This window comes from Carcharhinus amblyrhynchos, chromosome 23 (genome assembly GCF_965287045.1).
Source record: "Carcharhinus amblyrhynchos chromosome 23, sCarAmb.v2.hapA, whole genome shotgun sequence".
NCBI classification, from domain to species: Eukaryota; Metazoa; Chordata; class Chondrichthyes; order Carcharhiniformes; family Carcharhinidae; genus Carcharhinus; species Carcharhinus amblyrhynchos.
Window position 1 is genome coordinate 32,632,322 of NC_137346.1, and position 17,711 is coordinate 32,650,032.

Below are 17,711 nucleotides of genomic sequence, written 5' to 3' on the forward strand. Positions count from 1 at the left end.
GCGTTGGACTGGCGTAAACACAGTAAAAAGTCTGACAACACCAGGTTTTAGTCCAACCTATTTATTTGATAATATACTCACAAGCTTTCGAGGGACACCCTCTTCGTCAGGTGAATGGAGAGTTCTCCAGTTCACCTGACGAAGAGGGTGTCCCTCGAAAGCTTGTGAGTATATTATCAAATAAATAGGTTGGACTAAAACCTGGTGTTATCAGACTTTTTACTACTAATATCAAGGGATACAGGGTTAGTGCGGCATATGACATTGAGGTGGAAGATCAGCCATGATCCAATTGAAAGGCAAAGCATGCTCAAGCAGCCAAATGCCCTACTGCTATTCCTATTTTCTTTGTTTTTATTGTTATGGTCCTATTCTTATCAGGCTCTATCCATCCCACTAAATTCTTCCTGCCATTGTCTTCCTTTATGCATGAGTAGCTCACTTATGCTTTCCTCCCAATCACGTCTGTTTATTTTTGCCACACATGTCCTTCCACCTCACGATTCCCATAATTCCCTCATATCGTTATCTACCCTCCCAGGAGTTATCATCATGTGCATTACACCTGTCACTAATTTTACCTCTTTCAATGATATTCTGTCACATTTGTCTATCTGATCTCCTAAATATAAGCAAGCTGACCCCAAAGGCTTTTAATGAACAAATCTGTTATTTGCTTCATTATGTTCCCTTTAATTGGTTGTCAATCCCTGTTATCATTAACTCCCTCACTCACATGATCTGTTGCATACCTTTCCAAGGGCACTTTGAAATTCATGCTATGGGTGGGTGAAGGAATTTCACTAAGCGCTTCAGTTAAGTTTTGTCTGGCGGAGGAGAGAGTTCCAGCCAAGCACAGGGTCTCCCAACTACTTCTCCATGGACATTTAAATACTGAGGGTGATTCATCCAGCCTGCTGCACTGCTTTTGACCGTGTCATCATAATTATTCAAATACTTTTATTTAAAGTTATTTTAAATATTATTAGCAGGCTTGGGTCTGAAGTCTCCAGTCCCACTAGAGTCTCCCCCCATTAGGAATGGTTCACTCCAGCAAGGTTTACTATAGCTCCTCACTAATGGGAAGCTTGCGGCCTGACCCTGCTGAAGTGAAGGGGAGAGATCAAGGTCCCCCAACAAGGTCACAGGTAAAGGGGATTGCCCCCTGGGCATTGCCACCCTGGCAGTGCCAGCCTGGCTCCCAGGCACTGCCCAAGGGGCAATGTGGTAATGCCTAAGGGTCATCTTGGCACTTTCCACCAGGCATCGGGCAGTGCCAAGAGGGTGAGGCCTAATGGGAGCAGAGTCTAAAGAGGGCAGGGCCTCTGGGGCTGCAATTGGTGGGTTGGGGGGATCCCACTGTCACTGGGCATAGGGATCACAAGCAGAGGGAGGGAGGCCAGCAATAAGGGCTGGGCAATGGGATCGAGGGCATGATCGGTCTGCTGCGGGGCTCGGGACTGTAGGACGGGGGGGAGTCGGAGGCTGACGGTGGGGGGAAATGGGCAGGGGGCAGAGGGATGTCGAGTGGTCCAGACATGCTCCAAGAGGCCAGCGATCGAGCCACGGGGGTGGTGCTCAGAGATGCAACAATGGAGGTTGTGGGCTGGACCACGATTGAGCTGGCCAGCCATCAGGAGGCCAGCAGCACGGGGCTAATGCGCATGCACCAATCTGGGCACTGATAGATCAGTGTATGCGCAGTGGCCTGCTCAGCCTTATGCTGCTGGTCTCTCTGGTAAGAATAGGATCCTCCCACTAATTTTTCACGTAATTCACACTAGTCCAGGGTGTGAGAAATTTATTTTGAAACTCCCGCTGAGAAAACCAGAGGGATTTATTTCAGTTTTTGTGCAAATTTGACACTTAGAATTTTTTTGGGAGAATCTTCCCCATTGTCTTTCACTCCTGCCACTAATGTTGTCTTGCACCCTTGAAATCTGTAAATGTCCATTGTTCCCTCCTTGTGGCTCTTCTGATTCACTGTATTCCATATAATACCCGTCCATCACTTTCCTGTTCCCATCTTTGTTTTTCTGCTACTCCTCACTCCTGTTGCTTTCAGTACTTCTACTCATTCACACCATGATCTCTGCATCCTGCCAGTATCTCACATCCATTGCCTCCTCTTTCTTCTGCTGGATAACCATCCTAATTTACCATGTATAGCAGTTCTTACTACCTTAACTGTGTTATTTGAAGCACTTAAGAACAAAAGACCAAAAGTACATTTTACTTTCCTTTAAAGTGCTCACAATCGGATACTTTATCCATATGTATGCATGATATGATCTTAATTAATAACTATGATTAGATAGAGAAAACTCCTATATTTCTATTGGTATATGCTAATTATTTGTAATTAAAATTGAAACTATAATTATTTATGCATTTATGAATTTTTCACTCTGAATGACTTCATTCAGAATCCTATAGCTGTAGTCAAAGAACAAAGAGCAGTGCAGTACAGGAGCAGGCCCTTCAGCCCACCAAGTCTGTGCTGACACATATTCCTCTCTGATCTAACATTTTATTGCCTCTATATGGCGCATATCCCTTTATTCCCTGCCTATTCATGTATCTATCTAGATGCCTCTTGAACATTTTTATAGAATCTGCTTCCACCATGTCCTCCAGCAGTGCTTTCCAGGCATTCACCACCTTCTTTGTGAAAAACTTGCCCCTTTGATCTCTTTTAAGTTTTTTCCCTCTCACTTTCAACCTGTGCCCCTGAGTAATAGACCCTTCAACCCTGGGGAAAATACTCTGACTATTGTTTCTATCCAAGCCTATCATAATTTTGTAAACCTCTATCAGGTCGCCCTCCAGTGAAAAGAGTCCAAGTTTGTTCAACTTTTGTTCTCTATGTCCTCCAAACCAGGCAACATCCTGGTAAATCTCTTCTGCACCCTCTCCAATGCATCAACATCTTTCTGGTAGTGTGGTGACCAGAATTGTACAAAATACTCCAAATGTGGCCTAACCAAAGTCTTATACAGCAGCAACATGATTTTCCAATTCTTATACTCAATGCCTCAAATGATGAAGGTTAACATACCATATGCCTTCCTGACCACCTTCCCTTAGTTGCCACCTTCAGGGAACTGTAGATCTGCATGCCTAGATCCCTCTATGTGCTAATATTTTGAAGGGCTCTACAATTTACTGTATACTTTCATTCTGCAGTAGACCTCCCAAATTGCATTACCTCACATTTGTGCGGTGATGCCATCTGCCATCTTTTGGCCCAGGTCTCTGGACAATTTATAGCCTGCTGTATCTTCTGACAATCCTCCTCACTCTACACTACTGCCCCGATTTTTGTATCAACTGCACATTTACTATTCAGACCACCTACATTTTCCTCCAAATCATTTATATATATTACAAACAACAGAGGCCCCAGCACTGATCCTTGTGGGACACCAGTTGTGACAGGCCTCCAGCTAGAAAAGTACCCTGCTACTGCTACTCTCTGCTTTCTATGCCCAAGCCAGTTTTGTATCCATCTTATCAGCTCACCTCGGATCCCAGATGACACCACCTCTGAATTAGCCTGCATGAGGAACCTTATCAAAGGCTTTACTGAAGTCCATGTATTACAACATCCATTGCCCTACACTTACCAATTTTTCTTGTCACTTCCTCAAAGAACTCAATCAAGTTTGTGAGGCACAACCTCCCTTCACAAAACCATGCTGCCTATCTTTAATAAGCATATTCTGTTCCAGATTTGAGTACATCCTGGCCCTAAGAATCTTCTCCAATAATTTCCCCATCACTGACATAAGGCTGACAGGCTTGTAATTTCCCTGATTGTCTTTTCTACCCTTCTTAAACAGAGGAACAATGTTAGCTACTCTCCAATCCTCTTAGCCTGTGGCTAAGGAGAAGACAAAGGATTTGGCCAAGGCCTCAGCAATTTCTTCCCTCGCCTCTCTCAGTATTCTGGGATAGACCCTGTCTGTCCCTGGAGACTTGTCTATCTTAATGTTTTTCAAAACCTCCAATACCTTCTCCCTTTTTATCTCAGCATGTCCTAGAATGTCAACATCCTTCTTTCTACACTCACCATTCACCGCATCTTTCTCCTTTGTGAATACCAATGCAAAGTACTTGTTAAGGACCTTACCCACCTCATCTAGCCCCATGCACAAATTCACTCCACTGTTCTTGAGTTACCATAGAATTCCTAAAGTGCAGAAAGGGGCCATTTGGCCCATCGAACCTGCACTGACTTGCCAAAAAAGCATCCCACCCAGGCCTTCCCCTGTGCCCTCTCACCATAATCCTGCACATTTGCCATGATTAATCCATCTAACCTACACACTTTTTGGACACTAAGGGACAATTCAGCATGGTCAATCCACCTAACCTGGAAGGAAACCGGAGCACCCGGAGGAAACCCATGCAGATACGGGGAGAATGTGAAAACTCCACACATACAGTGACCCAAGTCCAGAATTGAACCCGTGTCCATGGCACTGTGAGGCAGCAGTGCTAACCACTATGCCACCAGACCTACACTTTCCTTAGCTACCCTCTTCATCCTTACATACACATAAAAAGCCTTGGGATTCTAATCCTGCCTGCCAAGGGCATTTCATGGCCCACTTTTGCCCTCCTAAGTCCCTATTTAAGCTCTTTCCTGCTACCTTTGTATTCCTCAAGAGCCTTATCCATTTTCAGTTTCCTGAAATTTATGTATGCCTCCTTCTTTCTCACTATGCTCACAATCTTTCTTGTCATCCAGGGTTTCCAAATCTTGCCATCTTTATCCTTCATTTTTACACTCATATTTACATTTATATTTACACCTACTTGTCCTGAATTGTTAACAACTGATATAACATATCATATAACAGCCGCATATAACATCCACCCCCAGCCTACATTCACTAGCTCCTGCTAACACAATAGTGGTTAGCCTTCCCCCAGTTTAGTACTTTCACTCGGGGACTATTTCTACCCTTTTCTACAATTATCTTAAAACTTTTAGAATTGTGATCACTGTTCTCAAAATGATCCCCTACTGAGACATCAATCACCTGTCTGGGCTTGTTTCCCAGAACCACACTTCCTGAGTTAGACTATCTACATATTGCCTCAAGAAGCATTCTTGGACACAATGAACAAACTCTGCCCCATCCAAGCCCCTGGCAGTAAAGGAATCCCAGTCTATGTTGGGGAAGTTAAAAGCGCCGATCACAACCCTGTTTTTACATCTTCCCATAATCTGTTGACATATCTATTCCTCCTCTTCAGCTGGCTGTTGGGAGGTCTGTAATAAAACCTCAAAAGTGTGATTGCACCACTCCTGATCCTGGATTCTACCCATATGGCCTCACTGCATGATCCCTCCAAGATGTCTTCCCTCTGTATAGGTGTGACATTCTCCCTAATAAGTAAAGCAACACACCTACCTCTTTTGTCACCCTCTGTCTCACCTGAAGCATCTAAATCCTGGAATGCTAAGCTGCCGTTAGTCCTGCTCTTCTTTCATCCAAGTCTCCATAATTGCCACAACATAATAGTTCCATGTAATAATCCAAGCTTTAAACTCATCTGCTTTTTAATAGTCATTTAATATTTTATATTAAATTCATCTTGAAACCACGTCATGACTTTGGCTACATGAGGGAATGATAGTTTTAAATACAACAAGAAAACCATCGTAACAGCCCCAGAACACAATATACCAGCTGCTTTAAGTTCCAGTGATATACAGCACCATATAATGCATAATTGTCTTGTATAATGACTATGTTGCTGTTATCATATACCTGTTATAACTTGTTTGTGACGTCAGTTGTCAATTTCTAATTCTTTGTTGTTACAGAAAAGTTCTTCAGGTATTTCCCTAATGTTCTGGTCCAGTTTTTATTCCAGATGTATTTAATTTGAGGAATTCCCTATATGTACCTGTGAATATGAATGTATTGATGCAATGTTGTTCTTTTAATATCATTTAAATTGTTTGCCAGCTTTCTTGCAAACCCATACTTGATTTTTTTGCTATAGACTGTAGAAATAATCTAAGCTTTTTATGTTTCAACTGAAAGCTGTTACATTGTTCTTTACAGCATTTTACTGATCAGGGTTTTGTTTTTCCAGCTGTCTTGCAATGCTGCCCTCCTAACTCCCCTCTGGATCCAATGACAGGTTGCCCAAACACAAACACTTCTTCTTATCCTAACTACAACTATTATCAGGTACGTTTACTGAGTAAAAATTCTGTAATTTACGATTAGTTCAGAAATGTCTTTAAGTGATATAGATGATTAATGTACTTTTTTCATTCTGCTATTTTAACAATGATTAACCTATTTCCTTTAAATTGTTTAACACGTCAGTTCAATTGGTGGGGAGAGGGATTTTGATACATGTTAAATGTTAAAGTATTTATAGAATTATGGATCTACTGACTTATGGAATTCTTCAATCTTGTCAAGACAATTTCACAATGTAACATATTGTTATAATTTTCCTGGCTAAAACTTGGACTGACTTTCCTGTCGAGTATAAAATGGGACTAGACAGTTACTTTGAACAGTAGATTGCTGATTATGCATACATAATCATTTACAATATAACTCCCTTGTTTCCATTTGTGTAATTTTAATTAGTGGCCAATAGTTAAGCTTGTTTAGCTGCCACTTTAGCCATATTTCATTTGTCTCAGTTCCGTTGCGCTATTTTGTCAATATGAATAAGATCATTAATTAGTCACAACAAATTATTGCTGCTTCTATTTTGTTAGATATGCTTACTGATTTACAATTGAATGTTGAAATTAATCTGGCCCAGGACTTTCAGATTTATTCCCTGTCAGGATATGCTTTTCTGGCGCTTGATTCCTCCATCTGATACCAGTTGCAAGATAAAGATTCTATTATCGACCTCCAGCACAAAAGTCTTCTGTGTCTTCTTAGGCAATCCCTCGGAGTCCAGAATGATTTGCTTCCATTTCGATTCTGAGATGGCTGATGTGTCCAATGCATAAACTGCTGACTCTGCCACTTGCAAGGAGGTGCTGCTGGAATCTGTTCTTTTACAGCCACCTAAAAGAACTGATGAGGCCTTGGTCAGAGATTTTATCTGAAATATTATGGTTAATCCAGTAGTGGGGAATAACTGACACTGACTTCTGCTACCAGAGATGTCTTCGGTTTGCACACTTGCACTTGAAGTTTACATTGGAAACCACTGATTTCTTTGAGGTGAATAGGTTGCTTTACTAGAGCTAATTAAACCGGTTCTGTTATTTTGTTATAGAATTCTTTATCATACTATACATTTGAACTCAGCAGCACAGGATATAAGGCACTAAAAAGAGATGAAGCACTTCTATAGAACAACAAAGGAAAAATAATTGGAGGTATCATGCTGTATCAGGGAAGGCAGGTGGGAAGGGGAATTGAGATAAGGGTGGATGAGGATAGAGGAGGGAGCAAGGAAGATGAAAAAAGGGGGATGAAAAATTGAGATGAGGAGGTCCTGTTAATTCAAAGTGGAGTTAGGGGGAAGCTGAAAAAGAAACATTGACCAGTCAGTGAGCAGGGGGAAGGATTCTTTTGGTACTTCATATGGCAAATTCTAATCAATGAAGCAGTCTAGGTCCTTCTTGCTACTCAACGGACAAAGGTATCATGACAAGTTTTATTGCACTGTGGGAAACTGAGCAAGTAACATTTTATTGATAGGAAGTGCAGCAGACGAAGATTATTAATAGCACTATCCTTTACTTCCCTGAAGCATCGCAAAAGAAGAGTCAACACTTGGTGTCATCTAAAAGGAAGGTGTAGTTGATAATTGAACTATGGTACATAGTCAATACAGGCACCATTTTAAGCAATTCAATCTGGCATTATTATTCCTTTAGATCATAAGAACATAAAGGAACAGAAGCAGACCATACAACTTACCAACTCTACTTGACCATTCAAAATGATCATGACTGAATTTCAGCTTCAACTCCACTTTCCCATTCACTCCCCATATCCTTTGATTCCCTGAGAGAACAGAAAGCTGTCCATTGTGGTCCTGAATATAATAAACAATACAGCATCCACTAGCCCATCCACAAGCCTAGCCAATGATATCCATATTCCATAAATGAAGAGTATTATTACCCTGTTTTCTAGGTTTCACCAGAGAGAACAACCTATCAGTAACCAGGCTGTCAAGCCCTAGAAAATCTTGTACATGTCTATAAGATCACCTGTCATTCTTCTAAACTCCAGAAAGCACAGACCCAATTTACTTGGCTTCTCATCATAGAACATAGAAAAAATACAGTACAAACAGGCCCTTCAGCCCACAAGTTGTGCTAATGATATCCATACCTACCAGGCTTACCTATAACCGTCAATTCTATTAAGTTCCATGTATTCATCCAGAAGTCTCTTGAAAGACCCTATCAAATTTGCCTCCACCATCACCGACGGCAGCCGATTCCAATCACTCACCACCCTCTGAATGAAAAACTTACCCCGATATCTGCTCTGTACCTACTCCCCAGCACCTTAAATCTGTGTCCTCTCGTAGCAACCATTCCAGCCCTTGGAAAAAGCCTCCTGAGAATCCACCCAATCTGTACCTCTCAACATCTTATATACTTATTTCAGATCACTTCTCATCCTTCGTTTCTCTAAGGAGAAAAGACCGAGCTCCCTCAACCTATCCTCATAAGGCATGCCACCCAATCCAGGCAACATCCTTGTAAATCTCCTCTGCACCCTCTCAATAGCTTCCACATCCCTCCTGTAATGAGGTGACCAGAGCTGAGCACAGTATTCCAAGAGAGGCCTGACTAGGGTCCTATAAAGCTGCAACATTATCTCCTGACTCCTAAACTCAATCCCTCGATTGATGGAGGCCAGTACACCATACGCCTTCTTAACCACAGCCTCTACCTGCGAGGCCGATTTAAGAGTCCTATGGACCTGGACCCCAAGGTCCTTCTGATCCTCTACACTGCTAAGAGTCTTACCCTTGATGTTATACTCCTTCGTCCCATTTGACCTGCCAAAATGGACCACTACACATTTATCCGGGTTGAAGTCCATCTGCCACTTCTCCGCCCAGCCTTGTATCCTATCTATGTCATGCTGCGACCTCTGATATCCTTCCAAACTATCTACAACACCACCAACCTTCGTGTTATCAGCAAACTTACCAACCCATCCCTCCACTTCCTCATCCAGCTCACTTATGAAAATTACAAACAGCAAGAATCCCAGAACAGATCCCTGGGGCACTCCACTAGTGACCGACCTCCATGCAGAAAAAGACCCATCTACAACCTCTCTCTACCTTCTGCAGGCAAGCCAGTTCTGGATCAACAAGGCAACAGCCCCTTGATCATCTCAGTGATCAATCAGGTGAACCTTTCCCACCTCCAATCAATTATACCTAATCATTCTAACCACTGCTCCTTGACATTCAATGGGGTGATCATTACTGAATCCCCCACAGTCAACATCCTTGAGGTTACCATTGACCAAAAAGTCAACTGGAATCACCACATAAACACAAAGGTGACAAGAGCATGTCAGAGGCTAGGAATACTGCGGCAAGTAACTCACCTCCTGACTCCCTAAAGCCTATTCACAATCTACAAACATTCAATCCCTCCACCACCTAAGCTCAGTAACAGCAATGTGTACTATCTACAAGATGCGCTGCAGCAATTCACTAGCAGTCCTTAGGCTACACCTTCCAAATCCATGACCACTTCCATCTAGAAGGACAAGGACAGCAGACACATGGGAACACCATCACCTGCAAGGTACCCTCCAAGCCACTCACCATCCTGACTTAGAAATTTATTGCCGTTCCTTTGCAGCCACTGGGTTAAAATCCTGGAATTCCCTCCCTACTGGCATTGTGAGTCAACCAACAGAACATGGACTGCAGCGATTCAAGAAGGTAGCTCACCACCACCTTTTCAAGGGCAACTAGGGGTGGGCAATAAATGCTGGCCAGCCTGTGATGCTCATGTCCCACGAATGAATAAAAAAAAGCCTTTCTTCAATATAGAGCCCTAACAGCACATAGTACTTCATGCATGGTCTTATCAAAGTTCTTCACAAATGTAGTAAGACTTTTTTATCTTGGTACTCCAATCTCCTTGCAATAAAGACCAATGTACCATTTGCCTCCCTAATTGCTTGCTGTACCTGCATGCTGACCTTATGTTCCTTGTACAAGTATACCCAAGACACTCTGAACTTAAAATTTACAAATTTAACTTATTTTCTGTTCTTAGTATCAGAATGAATAATCTCACACTTATCCACATCACATTCGATCTGCCACCATGTTGTCCACTAACTTAATCTGCCAATGACCCAAAGCTTCCATAAACCGTCGAGTCCCTACAGTGCAGAAGGAAGCCATTTGGCCCATTGAGTCTGCGCTAACTCTCTAAAAGAGCATCTTTCCCAGGCCAATAACCCCCCTCCCCCACTCCCACTCTACCCCACAACCTCATTAATTTTACCATAGCTAATCTATGTAATCTACACATCTTTCAATTGTGGGTAGAAATCAGAGCACCTGAAGGAAACCCATGCTAAGAATGTGCAAACTCCACACAGTCACCCAAGACCAAAATCAAACCCAGGACCCTGGCGCTGTGAGGCAGCAGTGCTAGCATTGGACTCACTTCGTCTGATGCCAATTAGCCTGAAAATTATCCACTTCACTGGACACATTTAAAAAGGCCAGACTTCTGATCCAGAATGCAGAAGAGCTCTCACAAGACAGAAACCCATGTAAAGCAATAAAGAAAATCAGTGTATAAACCACATCCCCTTTTAATGCCATTAGCAGCTAGAAGTTTAAATGTTCACCGTAAATGTTGATGAATGGGTAAGTGGATAGGAATGAGTGGATGTGTGAGGTAAGTGTTCAAGGCAGCACGTTGGTGAGATGGTAGGTGGATAAGATGCTAGATGGATGAAATGGCAAGGTTTGTCCTTTTAGAAATTGTCAGGTCGGCAGCTAGTCAGGACAGGTTGGGGATCTAGCCAAGTACTGGGTCAGTGATTAGCCAGTGGCATAGTCAGGTGATCAAGAAGTGCGTCATGGTCAGTGTGAGCTATTTGGGAGTCTGTTGTATACTTACCCACAAGTTAGACAAGATTTTTCTGTCTTCTATTTCATGGGTAACTTTCCAGGTAAATACATTGGAACTGTCTAAAGCCTCTGATGCTTCAGGGAAATTAACAGGTTTTCCTCTGAATGCTTTTGAGGAGGAGTCACATTTGACTCGAAACGTTAACTCTGTTTATTTCTGCACAGGTGCTGTCAGATCTGTTGAGCATTTTTAGCACTTTTTATTTTTAGTCCATATTTTGAACATCCACAATGATTTGCTTTTGTTTTAACCAATGCAGCCTTTACAACTCTGTGCTATTTCCTGATTGCCATTATGATTTACCTGCTAATATATTTTGGAAAGTGGCATTAGGCATGCGTTGACCTCGCATGGTGTGATCCTTCCTATCACACACTTCGAAGGAGCCGGGATACTGCTAAATGCCCACAAGAAGTGGAAAAAATTAACCTGCCTTGTAACATTCCATATTTATCAATGGGCGGAATTTTCTAATTTATAGGCAGAGTTGTGCTGCAGGTGGGAAAAATGGCTCTTGGGGCTTCCTTCACCATCTTTGTATGGTATTAGTAAAATAAAAGTTATGGGGCAAGTCCCACAGTATCACACTGATGGAGTGGGCTCGGCTTGAGCTTGCCCTACCACCAACGGCTTGAAAAAGATTGGAGAGCCTTTTTCAAAGCGCGCTCGGATTTAACAAACTGAAAATAGAACCTTCGCCCTAAATCCCATGGAAATCCACTCTCCTCATGGAACATCCATCCATTGTGTTTTGGGACTCCTGTGGAATTTCGTCGATCCCACTCCCTGAAAGTGGGAGTGAAAAATCCCCCCAGTGATTGCAAGGTAATATGCATTAACAAAAAATAAACTTGTGAATTCCCAGGTATAGCTGGGTGGTCTTCTTAAATCTCTTAATGGTGCAATCACTGTGCAACCACTGTGCAGTCAGCTGTGGTAGAGGCAAGCCATTGACATTGGTTCCACATTCCCTTCAATAAGATTGTTCGTTGCCTTCTGGTTGCCTGAAGTCTGGAGGATCCAAGCATTTTGTGGGCCTTTTGTTCAAATGCAGGAACCACATCCGTATCATGAGGCCTAGGAGTCACTCATAGAAGGGCTGAGGAGCTGCTGTCATGCCAGGAGCACCTTGAAAGGAGCCCCAGATGTATCAGGCAGTCATTCCTCTACCTTTCAAGGTACACTAGTTCTTTCCTACTCACTGAGGAGTCCAAGGACCTTGTTCCACCAGAGATTGGTGGCCTTTGGGGCCTGGATGGATTCCTGCATTGTCTGCGTTTGGTTGCACATAGCCTGTGGAAGTTCCACCACATGTTCCCACATACTGCACAAATAGATGATACCAAAGGCACGTCATCAGCCTGAAGGACAACATCATTCTGCACTCTCACAGATCTTAAAGTATAAGATACCTTGGCTGTCACAGCCTCCATCAGCTGCTCAGACTCACCAGAGATGTGATTACCAGGCTGTGATCTCAAATCTATCCACGAATGTATAATTACTGAGATGAAACACATGTGAAAATGAAAAGTGTGATTATGGCATAATGTGCATTCCACCACATCTTTCACAGTACCTAATAGTGTAGAGTCCATGTGGGGGCGGCATAATGGCACATGGTTAGCACTGCTGCCTCACAGCGCCAGGGACCCAGGTTCAATTCCAGCTCTGGATAACTGTCTGGAGTTTGCATGTTCTCCCCATGTCTGTGTTGGTTTTCTCCAGGTGCTACAGTTTCATCCCAAATCCAAAGTTGTGTAGGTTAGGTGGGGTTATGGGGATAGGGCAAGTGGTAGGGTTTGGGTAAGATGTTCTTCGGGAGAGTCAGGGCAGACTCAATGGGCTGAATGGCCTCCTTTTGCGTTGGGCATTCTATGGTCTATGGTAATCAGTAGTGAACACCTGAGTACTATGTCTTGCATCTGCCAGAGGCTCTTGTGTCATTCCGTTAGGTCCTCCAAGTTCCAGAGCCTCTTCCATTGGCAACAGGATGGCTAGGTAAGGGATGCAATTGCCCAGTTTGGCCCTTTCTTTAATGATAAGTGTTTTTTCCTCCTTCAAGCACAAAAATGTCCCTTGTTAGTCATCTACCAAAGACATGTGCAGCGCCTAAGCTGGCCGCCTGACTGTCCACAGGATTGCCTCCCACATGTGCACTTAGAAACAATATAAGAGTACTCAGTTCCAAAAAACCAGGACCCTTCATAGAAATACTGACATGCCTTTGACAGGCAATGCTAATCTAGCCATTGCTAGTGATTGGGTGGGCATTACCCTTTCTCCCAATCTCACATTGATGCCGAGTCACATATAAGGCTATAAGTTAAGCAATGTGCAGGACACTAACTTATAGGGAGTGCATGAAGTCATTATTCCATTTGCAGCACAGAAGCCAGATTTGAGGAATGACTACTAACCTCTACTAGGCTACTAACTTCTTCACAATCACCATCTAGGCTTCCTTCATTATCCTAGCCAATCTCCTCTTCCCATCCAAGAGACAAAAAGACCTCTCTCCTTGCCAATCTAGCCTTCAGGAAAGCCTGCAAGGGGACAACAAATAACTTTGGGGCTACCCTGGATTATTCTTTAGCCATTTCTTGTGCTACTTTGTTCTTCAAGCCCTCAATATATGTTGCCTTTGTGGGTATATTGAATTGGCAGAATGCTAGCAGCCCTTGAGATATAGGCAGCTCCTCTGCCTCCTGACAATTAATTAGCTGGCTGCCACTGAATTGCAGATTTTGCAGGCCACCCCACGAAGCCAATGGCTCCCATTTCAGCAGCAGCAGCAGGAGCTTACACCTCTTCAATTTGCTGCCACATGTACAGTTCAATGGAAGATCAAAGAGTAATAAGATAAAATTCTGATATATTTTAAGAATTTCTGCTCAAGATGCATCAAAGTTTGGTCAGAGTTTGTCAATGAAAAATCCCATTTTAAATGTCAGATCTATCTGCAGTACCTATTATGACTTTAAATGGTACAGTGGTTTACATTCAGTGTTCAGAGCTTGTTACAGTTGCACGGTCAATCTGACACTTGTTTTATCATGAATAAACATGTAATTCCAAGACAAAGGCATTGGGTGGCAGCACAGGAATGTCTTAGAGTATAATTAAGAGCCTTGAAGTGAAGTCAAAAATGTTTTAGAGTCGTGGAGTTTTACAGTACAGAAAGAAGCCCTTCGACCCATCATGTCTACACTGGCCACCAAGTGTTTGTCTATTCTAATCCCATTTTCCAGCACTTGGTCTGTATTCTTCTATGCTGTGGCTTTTCAAATGCTTATCAAAATGCTTCTTAAATGTTGTTATGCAGAGAATTCCAGATTCCCACCACCCTCTGGGTGAAAAATACTTTTTTCTTCTCTTCTACAAATTTTGCAATTAGCTACTTTTGTTCACAGCTTTTATATTAAATTTATATTCACTTTTCCTTTAAATTACAATCAAAAGTAGCTATTTTGCAAACCAACATGACTTTTCCATCCATCTGTACAAAATGACTGAACCTGTTGTAGTATCTTGCCCAGAAGTAATTCCTTACGACACGTTCCACTAGTTCATATCACCCATATTTTTGAGATGTTCCCCCAATCCAGCATCTGTGATTCTCACTTCACACCACCACTCTCAAAAACAAAACAAAATCTTACAGATTGAAGCTATTAAATGAAGTCGTAACCAGAGCAACGGAATGAGGTATGAAAGGTGAAGGACAAATACCCTGTAAATCTCTGTTCTGAAGATACCACTGAAGCAATCTTCTGCTCAAGGTAATGCAGCTGATGGAATTTTCTCAACCCAACCCTGCATTGAATACCAAACTAATTCACTGAGGAAACATCAGGAGAAATAAGAAATGAAAAGTTGTCCCTTCTGGAGCAAATAAGATCTCTCTCACATTTTAAAGCCTTCCACCCATCTCATTCTCATCACCATTCACCTCTATTTCCTTATCTGTTATACACTCTCCACCTTGTTTTCTCCTCTCCCCATGATTTTGGACAATAAAAAATCAAGTTGGGAGAGAAAAGTTTAGAGTGAAAACACATAAAGAAAAATTAGAGATAGAGAAATCAAGCCTAATGAAAGGCAGGGGAATTTATAAAAATTTGCAGCACCTTATTACCAAACCTGGAAGAGTGACAATTTCAGTGCGATGGAAAGGGATCTAGCCAAGATAAAATGGAACTGGAGCATAATAACCTCACCAAGACCAATCCTCTGGTACAATACTGCTTTGTTAAAATAAAGAGAAGGCTGCATTTGCAGCTTACAACAAATCAAGGACTGTGCTCTGGGCCGACATAACTCGTGGTCCAGGCTGTGACTGCAGATTTTAAAACCCTTTTACTCGCCACTCATTGAGCAAGCCCCCGTTCAATCAAAAGGGAATCTCATATTCCGTAGGCTCATGAGATATATTAATGATGCTCCCTGTTCTTCATAGCCACTATAACATCCTTCCTTTCCCAGGTCCGCATCTCTCCTAGCACCCCTGCTGGGAAGGAGTTCTTTTTGCCACTTGGCAGCCAAACCTGGAGGTGATAACCTAATTAGGGACTTCCATTTTTGGAGGGAATGCTGAAGCGTTGCTGACGCTGGTTTCTCTTCAGGGGTTTGTTTCGCTCGGGGCACCTGCCTCCTCAGCTTCCATTTTGGAGTCTGTTTCTTCATTGTCTGAAAGAATAGGTTCCAAGTTAGCCTCAAGCTGTTGTGCTGTACTTGTAGTGGCTGTCTCTATTGTTGAAAGTAAAGCCTGCTCCAAAGATGATCTAGGTATTTTTTCACAACCTTGTCCTGGATCTTCATCTTGTAGGACACTAGCCTTGTCCTTTCTAATATGATCCCTGAAACCCAGCTAGGACCAGTTCTGAAGTTTCTCTTGTAGACTTGATCACTTGTTCAAACAATTACATTAACATTACAATGAAGTTACTGTGAAACTCCCGTGGGGATGAGGAGAGGGATGAGAAGAGGCAATATAGAGACTTAGTGGCACAATTTCAAAAAGTGTTTATGAACAGAGACCAAAGGGCTCATGTGCATTGTTCTTTGAAAGTGGCAGGACACATTGAGAGATTGACTAGCAAAGCCTAAGGGATCTTGGGCTTCATGAATAGAGACATTAAGTAAAAAGCAGGGAAGTTATGCAAGACCTTTATGAAGCTGTAGCTAAGCATCAACTGAGTACTGTGCACTTTTCTGGTCACCACTCTTTAGAAAAGATATAAAGGCCTTTGAGAGTACGCAGTGGAGATTTACCAGAGTGGTGCCAGACATGGGGAGAGGCTTTAGCTTGGAAAGGCTGGGGTTGTTCTCTTTGGATCACAGGACATTGAGGGGAGATTTGATAGAATCGTATTAGGTTATGGCAGGCTTAGATATGGTTAAAGAAAAAGAAAGCTGCTTCCCATTAGTTGATTGTACAAGGCCTAAGGGCACAGATTTAAGAGGTGTAAGGGGAATGTAAGGAAGAATGTTGTTTTACACAGTGAGTGCTAATGACCTGGAATCTACTGTCCACAGGTGGTGGAAGAGGAAACAAACAATCATTTCAAAAGGAAATTGATTGGGTACTTGAGAGAAATAAATTTGTAGGACTATGGGGATCCAGCAGGAAATGTGACTGATTGCAGTACTCTGCAAGGTGCCACCCTGGACTTGATGGACCAAATGATTTGCTTTTCTGTTGGGCTAGTTTTAATGAATGCAACTGGGCTTTCGCCCACAAGCTGGAGACCTGGTGGCAACCCATGTTACCTCATTTAGGGAAGGCCTGCCAAATGAAGTACCATTTAGGCATTCAACTGGATAGTTGTGGGTCTTCTCCAGCATCAAGGACACTAGGAGTGACAGTCCCACCCACAGAGAGCTGCTGCCAATTGGAGGCTGGCAGTGAGAGTGGCACCAGGGAGGCAATGGGTGCTGTTGGTTTTACACCTATTGAAGGCATAGGATTGTCACAGGTCCCAGGCCACAGATGAAAGAAGGATGGAAGGCATTCATGAGGGAGGGGTCATCGGCAAGGATGGGGCGGGAGGGTTCTGAGTGCCCATTTATTTGAATGAGAGAATCCACCCTCCCCTTTCAATTGGTAGTGGGGCAGGATGGCTACCCACAAACCTTCCTTCCACAGACAGTAGTTCTACCACAGACCTAATAGGGGTAAAGTAGGTCCGCCACTTTCTCACCTAATTCAATGCACATCCTCCACTTTCCGCCAGTCTCACCGTGAGGGAAGGCAAAGAAATCCACTCTATGACATAATGACCTGGAACCCAAATGCAGCAGGCTTAGAGTGAGAGCCAGACTGTTACAGAGAAAATCATAGAACACATCATCAGTGATCTCATGAAATGCTTCCACTGCTTGGACTACTCTAGATGGGCCCTGTAATACTCAGTTCAGTGGATATCAAGATTTGTGATATGCCACATGCTGCACAGCCTGATCATTATGAGGGCACAGGCTTTGCCACCACCTATCAGGCAAAAAGCAAAGAAGCAGCAGCATGAAGAAGAGTTTGAGAAGTACAAAAAGAGAACATCACAAAGAT

The 17,711-nt window shown here is 42.8% G+C and overlaps 1 protein-coding gene across 1 annotated transcript in view; it reads left to right on the forward strand.

Moving 5' to 3' along the window:
- hsf5 (heat shock transcription factor family member 5) overlaps nt 1-17,711 on the forward strand; it is a 100,841-nt gene that overhangs the window by 26,752 nt on the left and 56,378 nt on the right. The window contains exon 3 of the mRNA XM_080211072.1: nt 6,115-6,212. Within this exon, the coding sequence (XP_080067198.1) occupies nt 6,115-6,212 (98 nt within the window). The remainder of the gene's footprint in view (nt 1-6,114; nt 6,213-17,711) is intronic.